The sequence below is a fragment of the Aotus nancymaae genome, unplaced genomic scaffold, assembly GCF_030222135.1.
Source record: "Aotus nancymaae isolate 86718 unplaced genomic scaffold, 86718_ANA_hifiasm-v0.15.2.pri h1tg000072l, whole genome shotgun sequence".
In the NCBI taxonomy this organism is placed as follows: Eukaryota; Metazoa; Chordata; class Mammalia; order Primates; family Aotidae; genus Aotus; species Aotus nancymaae.
In genome coordinates, this window is record NW_026988487.1 from 3,048,971 (window position 1) to 3,069,630 (window position 20,660).

The following is a 20,660-nucleotide window of genomic DNA, read 5'->3' on the forward strand; positions in this document are numbered from 1 at the left end:
GCGTGGTGCTAGGAGATCAGGAAGAAGCCGCTACCCTAGGCAGGGAGTCAAAGTGGGTAGCTACCTCTTTTCGGTGGTCTGTGCTGCCCCAGGATGCTGAGCGTTTGTGTGCACAAGAGCTGGCCCGCTCACCTTCTAGCTCTTGCCATGACAGGGGTGTCTGCAGGGAGAGAAACACAGTGAGACAGAACAGCTTCGGCAGGCACTGGGGAACAGACACACTGTTTCCTGGGTAGAGGTAATGGCCCTCTGAGCCCTTCTCTCCTCTGCTCATCAACCTCTGAACATTCAGTTTTCTTCATTCAGGCTTCTCCACCTGCACTGCCTCCTTCCCAATTCACATCCTCCAGTAAACCTTCCCTGATGACCTAATAGGGCCAACCTCCTCTTTACTCTTTTCTGAGCTATACATATATGATATCCCAGTTATTCCAGCTGATCCTCAATGGTGAGGACAAGCATTGCCACTCCTATCCCAACCAGCTCCAAGAGAATATGGGCTCAGGCTCAGGGAATCACTAGCATTCTTTATTCTTTTGCCATCTACATGTCTAGCACAGGCCCAGGCTCCTGGGAACCTAATAAAAACATGTTAATATACAGGAGTGCATGAAGGGATTATTAATTGGCAAAACAGGAAAAAGGTCAATACAGGTCCCCTGACCAAAGCAGGGGACTCTTATAGGGTGCAATGCCTCATTTTTCTCCGCATGTGGAATAAGTGTTGCTCCCCCGACCACTACACCACCAAATAAGCAGGAAAGAGACAGTTTCAGAAAGGAGAGAGCCACAGTTCTGAGTCCAGCCCTGATTCCTGATCCCTCTTAGCCTTATCACTCCTTTTCCTCCTGGGCCTGCCCAGCCCCTCAAAAAACAGGGCTCTTAGTCCGCATCTCCTCTCCCCTGCTGCACGGAAGACAGTGTCCAAGATGGAGGCAGGGAGAGCTGCAGGACTACTTCCTGAGCCCCCACCCAAGGGAGGAAGCTGTTGGCTCTAAGCATGAAGCCAAAGAGGCCCAGATCCCTCCCCACAACTAGTATCCCTACTTCCATTCCAAGGGAGGGGCCCAAGGGGGAATGCTCCAGTGGAACCAGTTCCTCTCTAACTTCTGTGCACAAGCACAAGCTGCCAAAAACATGAGGGCCTGGGAACCATCTCCTCCAAGAGATCTGCTGACCTCCCCTGAGAGGTTGTTGCAAACAGAGAAGGGGGAGGTTAGGGGAAAAGAAACCCAACTACTCACCACCCAACAGCTGCTAAGAAGAGCTCGGCGGGGGAGTCTGAGCAAGCTTGTGAGAGCAGACGGCCACGTGTGACAGCTGCAGTGGAGAGAGGCCACTGGGGATTGGGGCTCCCTGGCTCTTCCTTCTCCCAGCTGCTCACAGATCAGCACCTTTACTGGGCCATGCGACATAGCCAGGGAAAGACAACTGCCCTAACTTTCTTGTTCTGATGAGCATCACGAGTAAATAGGTAACAGAGGAATCTACAAATGCTAAATAAAGCATCCAGAGATCCATTTCCCCACAATTCCCTTCTTTAGGAAAAGGGCGGACAGCACATCCTTCAGGCCCTTATCTTCAGCACAAACTCTAAAGCCCTCAAGATGAAGCTGGTTCTATCAGTATATGGAAAGCTACTTTCAAATGCCCGTGTCTCTCTAAACCAGGGTGCTACTAGACAAAGCCTCAGATAAGGCTGGTGCATGCAATGAAAAGTGAGGAGGAAGCCCATCTCTCCCAGCCACCTCCACCCAGCAGGCACACAAAGGAGCCTTCCCTCAAGGCTCCATGACCAACTCTAAAGATGACTACCTCTGCTAATCAAAGCTGAGCCCCGCACCCCAAAGCAAGGCTGTTGTCCCTGGAAGGTAGCAGAGGCTACAGAGGAGGGATGACAAAAGCTAAAGGGACCATTCCGCCCATTTCCTCACCTCAGGGAAGATACTGTACTCACAGGTGGGTGGTAACAGGAAAAAAAGCCACATTCAGGCTGCCACTGGTACTACTAACAGCTCTTGCAAACTTGTCAAGTACCTTATTTCTTCTGGGATATGCAAGAGGGTGGAAAGAGAAATCTAGGCTAGCATAGGACTTTAAAAGGATGTGAGGCTGGGCGCAGTGGCTCACGACTGTAATCCCAACACTTTGGGAGACTAGGGTGGATGGATCACTTGAGGTCAAGAATTCGAGACCAGCCTGGCCAACATGGTGAAATCCTGTTTCTACCAAAAAAACAAAAATTAGCTGGGTGCCTGTAATCCCGGCTATTCAGGTAGCTGAGGCACAAGAACTGCTTGAACTCAGGAGGTGGAGGTTGCAGTGAGCCAAGATCGCGCCATGCACTCCAGCCTGGGTGACAGAGTGAGACTCTCTCAAAAATAAAAAATAAAGCAAAGGAGTAAAAATCATAGCAGCTAGGATCATCTCCTCTCTCAGTCCAGGTTACCCCACCTCTCTCCACTCAGCAACCTCTTCCACCAACCATTGCCCTCTCTGTGTAAACCATACTACTAAGGCCATTGCTTTGTGTCAACACCCAACCCCTGGCCATAGAATTCACCATCTGACCCTTCATCCCACAGGCTCTCCATCCTTGGCTCTCTGTCCTCCCAAGCAAACCCATCTCCCTCTCCTTTTTCTTACCTTACCCCCAATCTCCAAGCTTGGCCGCCCTATCTTAGATGGCCTGTCTGGCCAACTATTCCCATTCTTCTTGACAGGGAGCCTTTCTTAACTTGTCTGCCTCAGGCTGACTGCTCTTCTGCTCTGTGTCTCCTCTTTGCAGATGGGCTCTGAGTGTACATCATTCGTGCAATCAACTAATAGTGAATGAATGTACACTGTGTGCAGCACTGGGCATACAACCATGTAGAAAACAACACAAACACTTGTCCCTTCTGAGTTTATGTTCTCATTGGGGAGAAAGTTTAAACAGTGATAAGGGCCAAGGAGAAAAATACAGCAAAGGGATAGGAATATTGGGTGGGGGATACAACTGAAATGTCAGGGAGGACCCCGATGAGAAAGTAACATCTGAATAAAAACATGAAGGAGGTGAAGGAGTGACCCATGTGGATAGCTGAAGTAAGAGTAACCCAGACAGAGAGAACAGCCAGTGCAAAGGTCCTGTAGCAGCAATGAGCCTGGCATGTTTGAGAATAATAAGGAGGCCAGTGTGGCTGGAGCAGAGTGTGTCAGGAGATGCAGTGACAGCTTAAAAAATGTCCCCTCTAGGGCGTGGTGGCTCGCACCTGTAATCCCAGCACTTTGGGAGGCTGAGGCAGGCAGATCACCTGAGATCGGGAGTTCAAGACCAGCTTGACCAATGTGGAGAAACCCAGTCTATTTTTTTTTTTTTTTAAATAGACGGTGGGTCGCTGGTGTTTTTATTACTCTTTACACACAAGGAACAGATAGATCCTGAAGGGATAGTCTCACATCACTGATTAGTGATCAGCTCTCCCTCCTTTCCCTGGAACTCGACAGCTTCATATTGGCACCAATCACAGACACTGAAGGCATTTAAGTTTTATCAACCAAGAGCACAAAAACCCAACCCACATTTTATTTATTTATTTTTATTTTATTTTATTTATTTATTTATTTATTTTTGAGACGGAGTTTCACTCTTATTACCCAGGCTGGAGTGCAATGGCACGATCTCGGCTCACTGCAACCTCTGCCTCCTGGGTTCAGGCAATTCTCCTGCCTCAGCCTCCTGAGTAGCTGGGATTACAGGCACGCGCCACCACGCCCAGCTAATTTTTTGTATTTTTAGTAGAGACGGGGTTTCACCATGTTGACCAGGATGGTCTCGATCTCTTGACCTCGTGATCCACCTGCCTCGGCCTCCCAAAGTGCTGGGATTACAGGCATGAGCCACTGCGCCCGGGCCCCGAAACCCAGTCTTAAAAAAAAAATGGCCCCTCAAAGATGAGGAACCAATAAATGTTACCATGTATAGTAAAGTTTTTACAGATGCATTAAGGATCTTGAGATTATCCCAGATTATCTGGGTGGACCTTAAATACCATTACAAATGTCCTTAAATACGAAAGAGGCAGGCCAGGCATAGTGGCTCATGCCTGTAATCCCAGCACTTTGGGAGGCTGAGGCAGGTGGATCAGAAGGTCAGGAGTTCAAGACCAACCTGGCCAACATGGTGAAACCCTGTCTCTACTAAAAATACAAAATTTAGCTGGGCATGGTAGTGTGTTCCTGTAATAACCGTTACAAGCCAGGCTGAGGCAATTGCTTGAACCTGGACCCAGGAGGCGGAAGTTGGAGCAGAGATCATGCCACTGAACTCTAGCCTGGGCTACACAGCAAGACTCCGTCTCAAAAAAAAAAAAAAAAAAAAAAAGAAAGAAAGAAAGTGGCAGAAGGAGATTAGATGTATGCACACCGAAGAGGATAAAGTGATATGACCACAGAAGCAGAGACTTGAGTGATGTGGCTGTAAGCCAAGGAGTGCCAGCAGCCACCAGAAACTGGAAATGCAAGGAACAGACTCTCCCAGGAGCCTCCTGGGAGAGCATGGCCCTGCCAACACCTTGAACTCAATCCAGTGAAACAGAATTTGGACTTCTGGTCTCCAGAACTGTGAAATAATACATTTCTGTGTTTTTTTTTTGTTTTATTTTTTTGAGGCAGAGTCTCGCTGTGTCGCCAGGTGCCAGGCTGGAGTGCAGTGGCGTGATCTCAGCTCATTGCAACCTCCGCCTCCCTGGTTCAAGCAATTCTCCTGCCTCAGCCTCCTGAGTAGCTGGGACTACAGACATGCGCCACCATGCCCAGCTAATTTTTGTATTTTTTAGTAGAGACGGGGTTTCACCATGTTGGCAAGAATGGTCTCGATCTCTTGCCCTCGTGATCCGCCCGCCTCGGCCTCCCAAAGTGTTGGGATTATGGGCATGAGCCACTGTGACTGGCCACATTTCTGTGGTTTTAAGCCACTAAATTTGAGGTAATTTGTTAAAGCAGCCTCAGAAACCTCATGCAGTAGGTTATTCTGTATTTGAAATTGTTGACTTGCTGACATCGCCTTTTTTTTTTTTTTTTGAGATAAAGTTTTGCTCTTATTGCCCAGGCTGGAGTGCAATGGCATGATCTCGGCTCACTACAACCTCCGCCTCCTGGTTCAAAAGATTCTCCTGCCTCACCCTCGCAAGTAGCTGGGATTACAGGTATGTGCCACCATTCCTGGCTAATTTTGTATTTGTAGTAGAGATGTGGCTTTTCCATGTTGGTCAGGCTGGTCTGAACTCCTGATCTGAGGTGATCCACCCACCTCAGCCTCCTAAAGTGCTGGGATTACAGGCATTAGCCACTGTGTCCACCCATCACTGCATATTCTCAAGGCAGGAATGTACATAGGTATGGGCTGTAGCACCTCCTAAACTGGGAGTGCCCAGAGTGGGGACCATGTCCCCAGTTTCCAGTGCCCTAGGTTGGATAGGACTCCTCTTCTGAGTCTCATCATGGAGCACAGAAAAGTCACAGCTAAGAAAAGCTCCCCTTCAAAACGCTAACCTGGTCAGGCATGGTGGCTTAGCCTGTAATCCCAGCACCTTGGGAGGCCAAGGCAGGAGGATTGCTGGAGGCCAAGACAGGAGGATTGCTTGAGACCAGAAGTTCAAAACCAGCCTGGTCAACATAGTGAGAGCCTATCTCTATAAAAGAAAAAATTTTAAATTAGCCAGTTATGATGGTACGCATCTGTAGTTCCAGCTACTGGGGAGGCTGAAGCAGGAGGATCACTTGCACCCAGAAGTTTGAGGCTGCAATGAGTTATGATTACACTATTGCACTCCAGCCTAGGCAGCAGAGCGAGACCCTGTCTTAAAAAGAAAAGTTAACCTTCTGGCCACAACAGGGGTCATGCCATGCTGCTGGGTCATTCTAAATGACCCTTTGGAAGCAGGGTAGAGTTTGAACTCAGCAGACCAAAAAGTCATGTTTGTCACTGGGCATGGTGGCTCATGCATGTAATCCCAGTACTTTGGGAGGCTAAGGCAGGCAGATCACCTGAGGTCAGGAGTTCAAGACCAGACTGGTCAACATGGTGAAACCCTGTCTCTATTAAAAATACAAAACAATTGGCTGGGCATGGTGGCACACACCTATAATCCCTTGGGAGGCTGAGGCAGGAGAATTGCTTGAACCTGGGAAGCAGAGGTTGCAGTGAGCCGGGATAGAGCTACTGCACTCCAGCCTGTCTGACAGAGTGAGACCCTGTCTCAAAAATAAAAAAAGAACAAAAAGTCACGTTTGTCAAGGGGACTCATGCACTGAAACAACTCTGACACCCTGGCTCAGGGGAAGCAGCTGAGGGAGAAGTAGGACAGCTTCTGACCATGAGTGGCATGGGCCAGCTGTGCAGATGATGCTCAGGTTATGCAAAACTGGACGTGGCTAGACCAACGAAGCATTGCCTGGGATTGAGATCCCAGAGCAACATGTGGAAGGACAGCTGGGCATGGGGGTGGAGGACAGTTTCCCAAAGAGCCATATAATATAATGAGAAGGAGGGGCGGGATGAAGCTGAAAACCCTCCAAACTGGAATCTCTCAGCCTCTAGCCCAAAAGTTTCTACCTAGACTCCAGGACCGCAAGCAGGAAAGTCCTGGCCCTCACTGTATCCAGTGACCTTGGCACCTGAGTAAGTTCCATGTGTGGAGCTGGGCTAGGCCCTGGGAATGTAACCCACTCTCCTTGCATGGGGCTGTCAAGCAGCATGGTGCCTGGCCTGGTGTAGACTACGTGTTCAACTGGAATTCTGCAGGGAATCAGTCCCTTAGGTCTTTGGCCAAACAAAAAGGCAGGAAAAGGCTCTGAGGGTGGTCTGCTGCCCAGCACTGAAAACTGGCTGCAAGTGGCCAAGGCCACCATCTCTGGCCCTACGGTGACTATGCAACCCTCAGATTTTCCATCATGGCCCCATTTTCAAATATTTGATACTGTTGTCAAACTGCTGAACAACTGGTCCTGATCGCCAACCTGGAAAACAGGCACTGTGCCCAGGCCCCCACATCCACAAAGAAAAACATTTTTTAAAAGTTCTGTGATAGTCAGACTGCATTGTGTGTCATTGCTGTTGGGGCACTGGCTTGGGAAGGCAGGGAGGATAGTACACAGGTAGGGGAAAGACACAGAAAGAGAAGTCTTCCCAACGGGCATGCCCACCTTCACCTCTGGCCTTCCTCATACTCCATGGGGTTTGTCAAGACTCAAGCTTTTTTTTTTTTTTCCTAAAGGGTAAGTTGGGGCTAAAGAAAAAAATATCCTATCATAGAAGCTTCCCCACCTTACCTGGGGAATGCAGAGAGGATGGGGCTGGGGATGAGTAGAGTGGGGGCTGGATTGGGCAGGGCAGGTACCCAGAGTCCTGTCTGTCAGCAAGATGAGACCAACAGGGGAACTTTGCTCAAAACAGTCATTCCAGCTGTGATGAGACCACTTCCTCCCTCCAGAAAAGTACACAAAGACTCAAAGGTTTACACAGCAAGAAGGGAGAGGGGTAACCTCAGCCACTGGCATGTACTGCCCTCACCCGCCCTGGCCTAGGCCCAGCCACTAGGAGGGGCCAACACAAAGCAACTGGTGGGCCAGCTCTAGTTTACCAACTGACCTGGTCATCCCTCTCCCACTGCTCAAAACATGCAGCATCTCCAAAGCACTTCTTCCCCAATTACCATGTTCACACCTCTTCCTTCTAAAAACAACCAATATCCCAAATAAGGTCTATCCACACCCTTCTTATTTCCTTGCCCCAAATACTTGGGTAACCCAACTCTCCATGTCAGACTGTAGATGGCCTGAGGACAATCCTTTGTAACCACCTAAGAGCTTAAAACACAATGAAGAAAGAAATACTAGGATGAGATTGTTGGCACTACTGGGCTGTATACAACAACTGAGAGTTTTTCGCTCCATCTTCTGCCCTGTGAAGAAGCCTCAAGTTTGTAGCATGCCTGGCTATCTAGATGGTAGGTGTTCCATGCTTGCTGCTTAGATCTGAAGCTGGCTTGCAATGAGCAGGGCTGTGGTCTCCTTTCAGGGATTCAGAGGAAGGAGCTGCTTCGCCTGAACCATAACTGTAGCTGCTGACCTCACTGGAATGCCAGGGCTGCTGTCTGTGGGTGGAGGGAGGTTAGGGAAGTAGGACAGTAGTAGTGAGTGTCAGCCAGTGAGGGAGGATGTAGCAGAAAATAAATACTACACTGGTGTGGCTAGAGGAAAAAGGGCAGACAGTGAGGGCAGGGGTAGGAACAGCACCCTCCTTCTCCCCCACCAAGTTAAGGCAATTGGGAAAAGTTTCTGGCATTAGTCTTTTTTTTTTTTTGAGATGGAGTCTCGCACTGTTGCCAGGCTGGAATGCAGTGGTGCCATCTCCGCTCACTGCAACCTCCACCTCCCAGGTTCAAGCCATTCTCCTGCCTCAGCTTCCCAAGTAGCTGGGATTACAGGAGTGCACCACCACTCCCAGCTAATTTTTGTGTTTTCAGTAGAGACAGGGTTTCACCATGTTGGCCAGGATGGTCCCAATCTCCTGACCTCGTGATCCGCCCGCCTTGGCCTCCCAAAGTGCTGGGATTACAGGTGTAAGCCACTGTGCCTGGCCCTATTAGTCCATCTTTTAACAGCTGAAAAGCTTTCAAGGACTTTGGTAGATTCTGCCACCCTCCCTTCCCTCTGCCCCTCTCCATACACCTTCATATCTTCCCAGTCAAACCTCTCCTTCCTCTCCAGTCCTTTCTGGGTGATATCCCAGTACTCAGTAGGGAAGGAACACCAGTTGCTTAGGGAGATGTCGGGCGAGCCTCAGCCCTCCACAGTATAACACTAGTGTTGAATAGGGTAGCTTGGACCAGGCCAGGGGGCTCAAGTAGGAATTTGAATGGAGCCCAAAACGTAGAAGCAGAAAACTCCCAGAAGACCAGGAATGAAAGATGGGTAGAATGCATATTTTGGTTTGGAAGCCTAGGTTGATCAGAATTCTCCACGTCCTGACTGTAGCCACAATATTGACAGGTTGCTAAGAGTTCCTCGAGGACTGGAGCCCATCCCAGGGAAAGAGGAAAGCTGCATGGCTTGGCCTTGCCAGACCCACCAAGGTTCATCGCTGACCTCTGTCTTCCTGTGGCAAAAAGCCCAGACTTGTTATATAAAAGATCTGGCCTGCAGCTGGAGCCTGAGCAAAAACACACAGCCTAGGGCCCATGCCTCTAAACCCAGCCAGGGAACGTCTAAGGCCAACTCTGCCTTGAGTTGACAGAAAAAGCCATCTGAGGAGTGGGATGGTGACTTCCTAGAAGGCAGAAACAGGAAATGACAGAGGCAGAAATAGGTGGGCTACACAGAAGGCTGCCATCTGACAAAGGGGGATGCAATAATGAGATTACATAGTCAAAGCAATCTCAAGTCCTGTTCCTCCAGGAAGCCCTCCTTGACTACAAACATACTTGGACTAAGCACTCCTATCAAAAGACAAAGTTATGTGTGCTCCCAGGCCTGTGAGGAGGAAGCGTAATTTATCCTACTTGCCTTTTCCAAAGGATACAGGGAATGGCAGTGCCCAGGGCTCCCAGGAAGGAAGCCTACTCTCCCTCCTTCCTGGAGGGTATTCTCCTTTCACAGTCTATTTGTAGATCCAAAGAGGGCCATGATTTTAACTGTAGCAAATTCTTGTTGGTTCAAGGTGGGGTATTCCCATGAGAATTCCCCTTCTCTAAACTTTGCCAGATATTTGGCTCCATCTCATCCCTTGGCTGTCTGTTCACTGGCCCTCATAGAACTGGAATCCAGACTCATAGAGGCCAAATCTTATCCTCATTTCCTTATTCTTCATTCCAACATGCCAAGAACAGTACTGGGCATTCAAACATTCACTAACAACATTTGAAAATGGATTGCATTAACAAAATAAATAAAGGAAAGAAACTGACATGATGTGCTCAAAAGAGGTACCAAGCACTTTCATGTGTCATTTGGCTACCACACAACCTACATGGAGGCAGACCAGGCACTCTCCACCCAGTTCACAAAGAAAGAGCTGACTTGCCCGATGTCACCCAGGATGCAGGGCTGACTCTGACCCTCGTGTCCTAGCCACACTGTTTCCGCCTATCTCGAAATAACTCATTTGCTCTGAAGTTGAACGAGAGCGGGTTTAAACTGCATCGAAAGGGAGATTTGACTCTTAACAACTTAGCTGCTAAGAAAGAAGTCCGGAATCAGATTAAGAAATGTCTGTATAATTTCACATATGACATGGCTTCCTGCTCTGGCCAATGCTAGCTTATCCAAAAATTGATGAATGAACTGGGATCTGAAGAGAGTTTTTCCAAGCTTGGGATTCTTAATGGAAAGATTGTCCTAAGGAAAAATAATGAAGGAGAGGAAGCTGGCTTCCCAGTCCTTGAATGGGTACACTGAAATCTCAGATGGGGCTGCTGGCAAGGAAGAACTCCCCATTATCTGAGAACTTCCATTCTTATGGCTCCAATGGGATCTATTCTGGCTCGGCGTACTTTTTGGCCGCTTCTTTGTCTGGAAATACAAACTCAATAGAATGTTGGCTTTGGTTTAATTTTAGCAAGGTAAATCTCATTTTTTTAAAACCTAGAATAAACTCCAAAGTCAGCTGTTTATTACTCTGACACAAATACTCAAAGCTAAACTGAAAAATCCAGATTGACTTCTCTTTTCTACCAGGCGGGTGGAATGCAAACTAATTTCCATGTTTACAAAGAAAAACAGGCTGGTAAATTAGCCGGGTGTGGTGGTGGGCACCTGTAATCCCAGCTACACAGGAGGATGAGGCACGAGAATCACTTGAACCTGGGAGGCGGAGGTTGCAGTGAGCCAAGATAGCGCACTGCACTCCAGCCTGGGTGACAGAGGAGACTCTGTCTCAAGAAGATAAAACATTACATGGATAATATATACAACCAAAACCCAAGACAAATCATCGCAATGATTGAGAGCTGGTAGGAAGACCAAAGGCCTCCTCAGCCAGCCCTCCCACCCCATCCTCATCCCTTATCCCATCATTACCTGGGTGGCCTTGTCATTGGTGCAGCAAGTGAAGGCCCCATCAGCATCTCGTGGCCACTGGCCCAGAAGGTAGGAGCTGAGGATGGTGTCCAGGGAGAATGTACGCCGGACCTGGGGTGGCTGAGGCCTACACACTGACTTTTCTGGGGCCACCGAGCATGGGACGCTGGCTGCAAGAGAACACAGCCTGAACACCTTGCCATCAGCATGGAGGAAGGAGACGTGGCAATCACCTTCCTCTTCTAAGAGATGTGGTCTACCTGCTCCACTCATACCCACCACCATCCTCAAAGAATTCGAAACAGTCTGAAACAGCACATATGGTCTGATAAGAGCTTTCCTGACTTATTCCGCCCACCTTCATGATGGGAAACAATTTATACCATTTTACTTTGGACTTGGAGGTACTTTAAAAATGTCCTCTATCCTTTTCCTGCTCCTAATGGACTATGAACGGTGAACTTCTAGATCTCCACACTGAGTTTCCTGAGAGCAGCACTGTTTCCCATCATTGAAGACAGAACTCTAAGTGGATAAAAAAAACAAATTTTCTTCTGTCTTTTATCTCCTGCCCTTCTTCTTCCCTCCAGCACCTTTGCAGGGCTTAGACACTGCACAAATTCAGTCCCTTAACTGAAGGCCTCCTCTTCCTCTTCATACTTCCTTCAGGACTGGTTAGCTCCCCGGGTAACCCAGGTGGCTGACATACAGGAACTACTTTCAGTTATCCAGGATTGAGGAATCTAGTTTAGGGAAATAACCAAGTCTTTTGGTTCTCTCCTTTGTCTTTGACTTCTATCTAAATGGGACAAAAATAAAGCAATTATAAATCCATTCAGCCGGGCGCGGTGGCTCAAGCCTGTAATCCCAGCACTTTGGGAGGCCGAGGCGGGTGGATCACGAGGTCAAGAGATCGAGACCATCCTGGTCAACATTGTGAAACCCCGTCTCTACTAATACAAAAAAATTAGCTGGGCACGGTGGCGCGTGCCTGTAATCCCAGCTACTCAGGAGGCTGAGGCAGGAGAATTGCCTGAACCCAGGAGGCGGAGGTTGCGGTGAGCCGAGATCGCGCCATTGCACTCCAGCCTGGGTAACAAGAGCGAGACTCCGTCTCAAAAAAAAAAAAAAAAAAAAAAAAAAAAAAATCCATTCATAGGCTGGGCAGTGGTGGCTCACACTTGTAATCCCAGCACTGTGGGAGGCTGAGGTGGGCGGATCACTTGAGGTCAGGGGTTTGAGACCAGCCTGGCTAACGTGGTAAAACCTGTCTCTACTAATAATACAAAAATTAGCCAAGAGTAGTGGTGGGCACCTGTAATCCCAGCTACTCAGGAGGCCGAGGCACAAGAATTGGTTGAAGCTGGGAGGAGAAGGCTGCAGTAAGCCAAGATCATACCACTGCACTCCAGCCTGGGCGACAGAGGTAAAACTCTGTCTCAAGAAATAAATTGAATAAATAAGTAAGTAAATAAATAAATCTATTCCTTTATTTTTACTTTGGTTAAAGCTTTCTGGGAGGAGGTAAAAGCTGAAACTGTGGATAAAATGTAAGGGTACTGGAATCATCAGAAAGTTGCAGTCATCTAAGTTGACCCTGTTTTCCATGGTCACATTCAAAACACTCTACTATCTTAAAATCTATAAAGCTGTTTCTTTTAAACAGAACAAAATGCTTTCACATCTGTAGTAATCCCCTAATAAGTCATGTGTATTTAGCACAGCAAAAAGAACTGGGAGCTGTAGGTATAAATAAACCTCAAGAACGTTATATTAAAAAGACACTAAAAGGTTGGCAGTGCCTCAGAAAGTTAAACATAGAATTACCATATGACCCAGCAATTCCACTCCTAGGTATATACCCACAAAGGACCGAAAGCATGGACCTGAAACATTTTTCACAATAGCCAAAAGGTGGGAGAAACTTGAGCATCCACAAATGGAGAAATGGATAAACAAATGCAGCATATACACACAGTGGAATACTATTTAGTCTTCAAAAGGAAGGTAATTCTGACACATGCTACAATACAGATGATGCTGAGTTAAGCCAGACAAAAGGACAAATATTGTGTCTTTCTTGAGGTACCTAGAATACGCAAATTCATAGGGACAAAAACAAAAAACAAAAAAAAACCAGAATAAACTTTACCAAGGGCTTAGGAGGAGGGCAGGGAATAAGAGTTATTGTTTGATGGATAGAGTTTCTGTTTGGGATGATGAAAAAATTTTGGAAATGGACCCTAGTTATTGTTGCACAACATTGTAAATGTATGTAATGCCAGTGAATATAAGTTTTTATGGTTAAAATAATAAGTATGTATTTTACTACAATAAAAAAAGGATACTAACACCACTACCTCCATTCTAAATTTATTGAATCATTTACATACATTTTGCCATAATCAGTAGTATTACATTATGTTCTGCCTGGTTCCACCTATTTCATATACCCCTTCCCATGTATTAACAATGAACATATTTGTTACTTTATTTTATTTTTGAGATGGAGTTTTGCTCTTGTTGCCCAGGCTAGAATGGAATGGCATGATCTCAGCTCACCACAACCTCCACCTCCCAGGTTCAAGCGATTCTCTGCTTCAGCCTCCCAAGTAGCTGGGATTATAGGCATACACTACCATGCCTGGTTAATTTTGTACTTTTAGTACAGACGGCGTTTCTCCATGTTGGTCAGGCTGATCTCGAACTCCTGACCTCAAGTGATCCACCGACTCAGACTCCCAAAGTGCTGGGATTACAGGTGTAAGCCACTGTGCCTGGCTCATATTTGTTATTTTAAAAGACTGTATAATATTCCTCCAAGTTGATATACACTAGTTTGCTTAGCCATTCCCATATTTTTGCCTTTTCTTTTTTTATTTTTATTTTTTGAGTCAGGGTCTCACTATGTTGCCCAGACTGGTCTTGAACTCCTGGGCTCAAGTGATCCTCCTGCCTTGGCCTCCCAAAGTGCTGGGATTACAGGCATAAACCACCACACCCGGCCCATTCCTATATTATTGAACATTTGAGGGACTCCTCTCCAATCTGGGTATCCAAAATGTTACTATATGGCCAACTTTTACTCTGTGTTTTTATCTAATCCCTGGCATAGTTCTAGATCATCTCACTCAGCCATCATATAACATGTACTTCTTTAAAACAAGTGAATAATTTATAACTACAACAGTAATAAATGTGAACCGTAGAAAAGTCAGGAAATACATTAAATATAAACAAACAGAAAAAACCCCTCACGGCCGGGCGTGGTGGCTCACGCCTGTAATCTCAGCACTTTGGGAGGCTGAGGCAGGTGGATCACCTGAGGTCAGGAGTTCAAGACCAGCCTGGCCAACATGGTGAAACCCTGTCTTTTCTTGTAAAAACAAACAAACAAACAAACAAACAAACAAAGAAAAAAAACCCTCACCTCTCAACACTCAGAGATAACCAATTTTATGAGAAATATAAACTTACAGGTCTTACCTCTTCTGCGTGTGTATGTGTGTGTGTGTGTGCATATATATATATATATATATATATGCTTCACAATTTATAATGGGATTGTACTGTACATATTGTTTTGCTATATGTTTTTACCTTATAAACATCTTTCCAAATCAATATATCATATTGATATATTGAATTAAAATTATATACATAAAACACATCATTTTAAATGATCTTAACATTCCTAGGTTAAACCTCTTCAAAGGCTCTCTTTCAAAGATGGAGGTAAAGTCTCATTCTTCCTCAAGGTCGCTAAATCTCAGAAAAACTATACTGCATACCATTTCCCACCCATGTCCCAAGCCTTCCCTCCTTCGAGGTTCTGTATGGGCCCAAGGTTAAAATCTGTTCATCTGTCAGGGCCAGCCTTATTGCTTCCACTCCACCAAGCCTTCTGCATCCATTGGAATCCCTTGGAAGCAATGTCTTAGAATTTTCTGTTTCTTCAGTACTTTGTACTCTTCTAGTAATGGGCACCCTCTCTTGAGGAATAAGGTATTTGTAACTCCTAGATAATAAATAGTCTGAGGCCAAGGACGGGCTCTGATTTCTCTTTGTATCCCCCACAGTGTCTAAAGCATAGGGCTGGCAATTGGCAGGCACCTAAGTATTTGAATAAAATATAAAAATCCCAAGAAGGGTAGACTGGCTCTAATTTTACCAGGGATTCTGACTTTGCATGCATGCTCAACCCACCCACCTAGAGTAAAGAGCCCATAGCTGCTTGTCTTTTTTTCTCTCTCTGAGGCTCAGGAAAGTCCAACCTCTTTCTTAACCTTCCTGCAACCTTGTTGCCTACTAAGTTGGTGATAGGCATGCTGGGTTCAAGCCGCAACTTCATCTCTACATCAGCATTTCAACCACTCATTTTCCTAACCTGGGTTTAAAATCAAAAGGTAGCAATCCAGATATTTCTGGGAGCTTCTGACCCACATCAGCAGCCAGCTCAGGCCAAAATGCTGTCCTATGGGCCTCCAAAACTGTCTATTAGAGTCCAGTGACAAGGCAAGGACTCTGGAAAGCGGATTTACAAAATTACATGACAGATAACCAAAGAGGCAGATGGGCCACGGACGAGCAAGTGATTGGCATAAGGGGTAGGATGTCATAATCATAAAGGCTGCTTCATCGGTTTCAAAGGAAAAGGAGTAGGACTCCAGGGCTGAGAGATAAGTGACAGGAGAAAGATTTCCTGGAGCTACTTCTCACATGCCCTCATCTGAAGTCCATGCACAAATCCCTTTTAGATTCTTTCCTTACTGAGACCCTAAAGCTATCCCATGTTTATGTTGTACTTTCAAGTTTTGCCCCATCCCCACAAAGTACTTTGGTGTGCTGTAATCTTTTACTCTCCTGTTAGCTGTAAAAGGGGATAGGGAAAGACTGATAAGGAAGACTAAGGCACAAAGAAGCTTAGTCTCTGATTAGACTCCATCACTCTATAAGTCAGCAGCAGTCCCAGATATAAATCCAAGCCTCATTCCTCCTAATTCAATCTTCCAACTACTCACTGAGGCTCACATCCCTCTTCTGTCAGGACCCCTCTGAGGCTGCTGAGACACCTGCCTAGACACCTGGAGGATGAATTGCATTTATTTATTTATTTAGAGATGAAGTCTCACTCTGTCGCCTAGGCTGGGGAAGAATTGCTTTATTTATTTATTTATTTATTTATTTATTTATTTATTTATTTAGAGACGGAGTCTCACTCTGTTGCCCAGGCTGGAGTGCAGTGGCACAATCTCTGCTCGCTGCAACCTCCGCCTCCAGGGTTCAAGCAATTCTCCTGCTTCAGCCTCCTAAGTAGCTGGGACTCCAGGCATGCACTACCATGCCCAGCTAATTTTTGTATTTTTAGGAAGGACAGGGTTTCACCATCTTGGCCAGACTGGTCTCAAACTTGACTGCCTGCCTCGGTCTCCCAAAGTCCTGGGATTGCAGCTGTGAGCCACCACGCCTGGCTGCTTTTTTACTAATAGCTTCTTTTTAGCATCTAACGGAAGAGATGGCAGGCCCAATCCTATTGTTTCCAATGACCTATTTTTTGTTTGCTTTTGTTTGTTTCTTGAGGAGGAAGTCTTTGAAACTTGGAGTAAAGGACTCTATTATCTCCTAGGGATAACTTTAACTCATTTTATATTAGTTTCCATCACCCTTCATATCCTACTCTATTCAATGAGTCAAATCTTTAGGACAATAATCATAGATGGTACTTTGCTCCCAGTACCCACAGAGTTGCGGTGCACCCAAACTCCTGGAATGTGATGTGAGAATCCAATCACGGCATTTTGGTAAACTCTACATTCTTTCCAGCTGCCTCTGAGCAGTTATCCATTAAGACTCTGGACTTGGTGGGTACTGACTTGTTCCTCCATATATAAAAAAAGTCACACAAATAGCAGAAAATAAATAAAAAGGGGGAAAAAGGAGGGAGGGGAAAGGATTGAGGAGAAACCAAGGAACCCCCAGTCCAGAATCTGCAGCCCCTGACTCCCTCTCTTCCGGCAGACGTGCAAGGATCTCACTACATCTAAATCAAACAGGAAGACTTGCCTCAGTTTCTTTTCCTTAAATGAACAGACAGCTGGGCCTCAGCCTTATTTCCACAGAGGCCACATCCTGGTGTAGGGTGCTGGCACAGCACCTTGCTGGCCACAAGGTGACAAAATTACCTTCTGTCTCAGAGCCCTTAGCAAGGCTCCACTACCCTCCCAAATCTCCAAATTCTTGGCACGTCCCAGCTCTTTTGAGAGGACTAAAATATATTTCCTTTAAGCCTAGGAAATAAGGGAGGGGACTTTTTTAAAAAATAGATTTTTGGCTAGGCGTGGTGGCTCATGCCTGTAATCCAAGCACATTGGAGGCCAAGGCGGGCAGATCACCTGAGGTTGGGAGTTCAAGACCAGCCTGACCAACATGGTGAAACCCCGTCTTTAAAAAAATAAAATAAAAATAAAAATTAGATTTTAATAGTTATAAAAAAAACTACCACTTATTTCACAAACCTCCTTGCAAGTGGTTTGGTAAACAACTTCTTCTTTGGATACCAAAACTGGTCAAGGGCTAAAACAAGGTGTCAATTTCCCCTAAATACAACACAAACCAAAGCCAAAATGAGACACTGACATGTCTCGTGCCATCCTTGAAGGGGCTGCAGGCTGGTGCAGTGTGCTCCTGCCCTGGATATCTAGTAGGAGGAGCTAAGAGGTAGGGAGTGTAGGTCTGACTGCAGCTCTGCCTCCCTGTGGTGTGACTGCAGCCAATGCCATCTAACCTCAACCTCACTGGTCTTGCTCTCCCTCTGGCACAATCCTGGCTAAGTTACCTCTTAGGGATGTTGGAAAGAAATGAAGAGATGCAAATACACTTTAAAGCCTTAGTTAGAAAGATTATGCCAAATCAATTAACGTCCTTTAGGATCAAAGGTGTAGGTGAAGGAGTCAGGAAAGAGGAGACTACCTGAAGACCTGCAGAGTAAGCCCTAGCCCCTGTATCCATAGGCCTACACTCTCCTGGCCCCATGGGAAGATGCCCATTTTTAATGTCAAAGCCCTTTCCTTTACTACTGACAGTCTAACCCAGGAATAAATGATGCAGGGGGGAATATAAAGCTGCTTGCAGACCTGGGCATCACCAGCTTCAGGTCAGCACTTAAGTTCTTCTGCCCAGTGAGACTGACCTCAATAGAGAACGTCCCCTAAGAAATCTTCTAGGTAAGCCTCATTGAGATAGTTGCTCTTGGGCTTATCCTCCGTGGGCATACTGGAAAGATCTGGGCATCAGGTTCTGCCCTGCACTTGTGTGATTATTGTTAAAGGAGAAGCAGCATTGAGAAGTCACAACAGTTGCTTGTGGTTTGAAGATGAACTGGTTTCACTTCTGGAAAGTACCCCTCTCAGATTTAGGAAACAGGGGAGGGAAATACGACAATAGGCTTCCCTATCAAAGAAGAGAAGCCCATATCATGACAGGCCATGACAAAGCAGCAGGCTGCTGGGGCACTGGCTGGGTGGCTGAGGAGGGTGGAGTGTCCTGTTTACAGCACCATGGGGTATTATCAGCCCATCGCATGCAGCAGCCTCCACAGCCAACCACCTGGTGAAGCACCCTGGCATTGGGCCAGGACATTTCACCATGTAGCTGAGCAGTGGCGGATGCTTTGGTTCTTGGGCAACAGCAAATGGAAAAAACAAAACAAAACAGCACACACCGGAGATAAGAGGCCTTAGGTGCTATCTTCCAGAGCCACTTGGTCCCGTCTCCCAACTGCTATACTAGTATGGCTTTAGGGAGAGGGAGCTATGAGTGGAAAGGGCCAGTGGTCAAGTGTCTGCCTGTTGGAGGAAACTCAACAGGGCAGAAGGCACAGAAACAGTAGATAAGACAATGAACCAAGAGCAGAAGATGGGCCTGGCACACTGCAGCAGACTGATGCCTTCGGTAAGCAGATTTTGAGCACTCACTACGAGCCACCTCTCTGTGATAAACACTGGAGGAGTAAGACAAGGACCTGCTGATGAGATTGAAGTGAGCAAGGCTGATGCAACTTATTTCTAAGTGAAAGGCTACAGGCAAGACCCCTAGTGGATACTCCTCCAGGAAATGCCTCTTCAGAAGGACCACCAATTTGTCTCTGCTGTTCCCAATATCCCTTGCTAAAAATCAGCTCAGGCATGACCACACCAGCATATCCCCCCTACAGGTACCTAAAGGAGAAGGGTGACAGCTCTTAAAAGGGCAGAAATGGCATTAGAGGAAAGACAGTAGATAATGCAGGAACTGAGGCATTGTGGCTGCTCTTCTCAGCATGACCAGAGATAGTCTGTGGGGTGAAGGCTTAGCAATTTGTAATGGGAAACCAGCCCCTGACCAATGGGTTCTGGCTGGGCATCTAGAGGGTGTGCTCCACTTATTTCACTATCTTTGTGATGATGCAGGAGAGAAAAGTCGGGGAAATAACAACAAAGCTACTCTCCACCCATCGTAGTCATCCCAAAATACCCAAGGACTACAGAAGGAAAATGAGAGAGACAGCCAATGAGATCTTACACATGGCAAAAACTCAACAACTAGCTGGTTCGACAAACAAGTTATGAGTCATTTTCTCATGGCATCAAGACCTGAAGCATAGTTAGCACTAGTCTTCTCATTTACCCTGTTTTTTTGTTTTAATTTTTTTGATCTCACCTCTTCTCTTAAAGAGAAAATAACTCTTATTACAATAACAGAAACTATGCACATGTTAGAGGAAAGAATGCAGATGAGAAAAAACTGAAAATGACCAACTATGCATGCCCCCACTCAGAGATTACCACTGTGCTCACCAATCCTCATCTCTCTCCATGCACAAGCCTGCATAAGTATTTTTAGTAAAATGAGGTCATAGTATACACGCTTTTCTACAACCCGTTTTTTTCAGTCACCACTGTGCTCACCAATCCTCATCTCTCTCCATGCACGAGCCTGCATAAGTATTTTTAGTAAAATGAGGTCATAGTATACACACTTTTCTACAACCTGTTTTTTTCAGTCAATGATCTTCACTTGAGGAGAAGCAGGCAGGGACAGAGCAGCGTGGTTGGACACAGGGAAGCAGATCCTGTCCTGTCCTGTCCTAACTGTGATGCAGCATTTCTGTTAGAGGGAAACGTTCATCCGGAGTAGAAGAGCAAAGTAAAACAGAGATTCAGAATTTCTAAACATTTCCCCAGTAACAGATTTGCAGTAAGCAGGGGAAGTTCCTCCTAGCAGCTTCACAGGGATTATTTTTCTATTTCAGTACATTTGTTAGGATTAAATAGTGCAGGCCGTCTTCTGAGCTCCCTGTGGTCCACTGCTGCTTAACTGCTTAACTAGGGATGTGTGGGTTTTGTGGGGAAGTTGTGGTGAAACTGAAATTTCAAATATGACTGGACAAGAGTTAGAAGCCCTCCTTGGAAAGCCCAAGGAGACCCCATCCATCTCAGCTAAAAAAATTAAATCTGGAGCTCCAAACACTTCTTTCAACAATACTTCTTTCAATAGCTATCCTTAACAGGAAGAAGAAAATAAAGAAACTATATTAGAAAGAAAGAAGAAAAATATTACAT

General features: G+C 46.2%; 1 protein-coding gene across 2 annotated transcripts in view; it reads right to left on the reverse strand.

Moving 5' to 3' along the window:
• The window catches only part of FAM117A (family with sequence similarity 117 member A), a 58,229-nt gene that overhangs the window by 9,446 nt on the left and 28,123 nt on the right, over positions 1 to 20,660 (reverse strand). The window contains exons 2-3 of one of the 2 annotated variants that reach the window (XM_012463490.3): positions 11,062 to 11,231; positions 65 to 160 (exon numbers count right to left, since the gene is read on the reverse strand). In XM_012463490.3, the coding sequence (XP_012318913.2) occupies positions 65 to 160; positions 11,062 to 11,231 (266 nt within the window). The remainder of the gene's footprint in view (positions 1 to 64; positions 161 to 11,061; positions 11,232 to 20,660) is intronic. The other variant, XM_064367514.1, reaches the window with a different exon arrangement.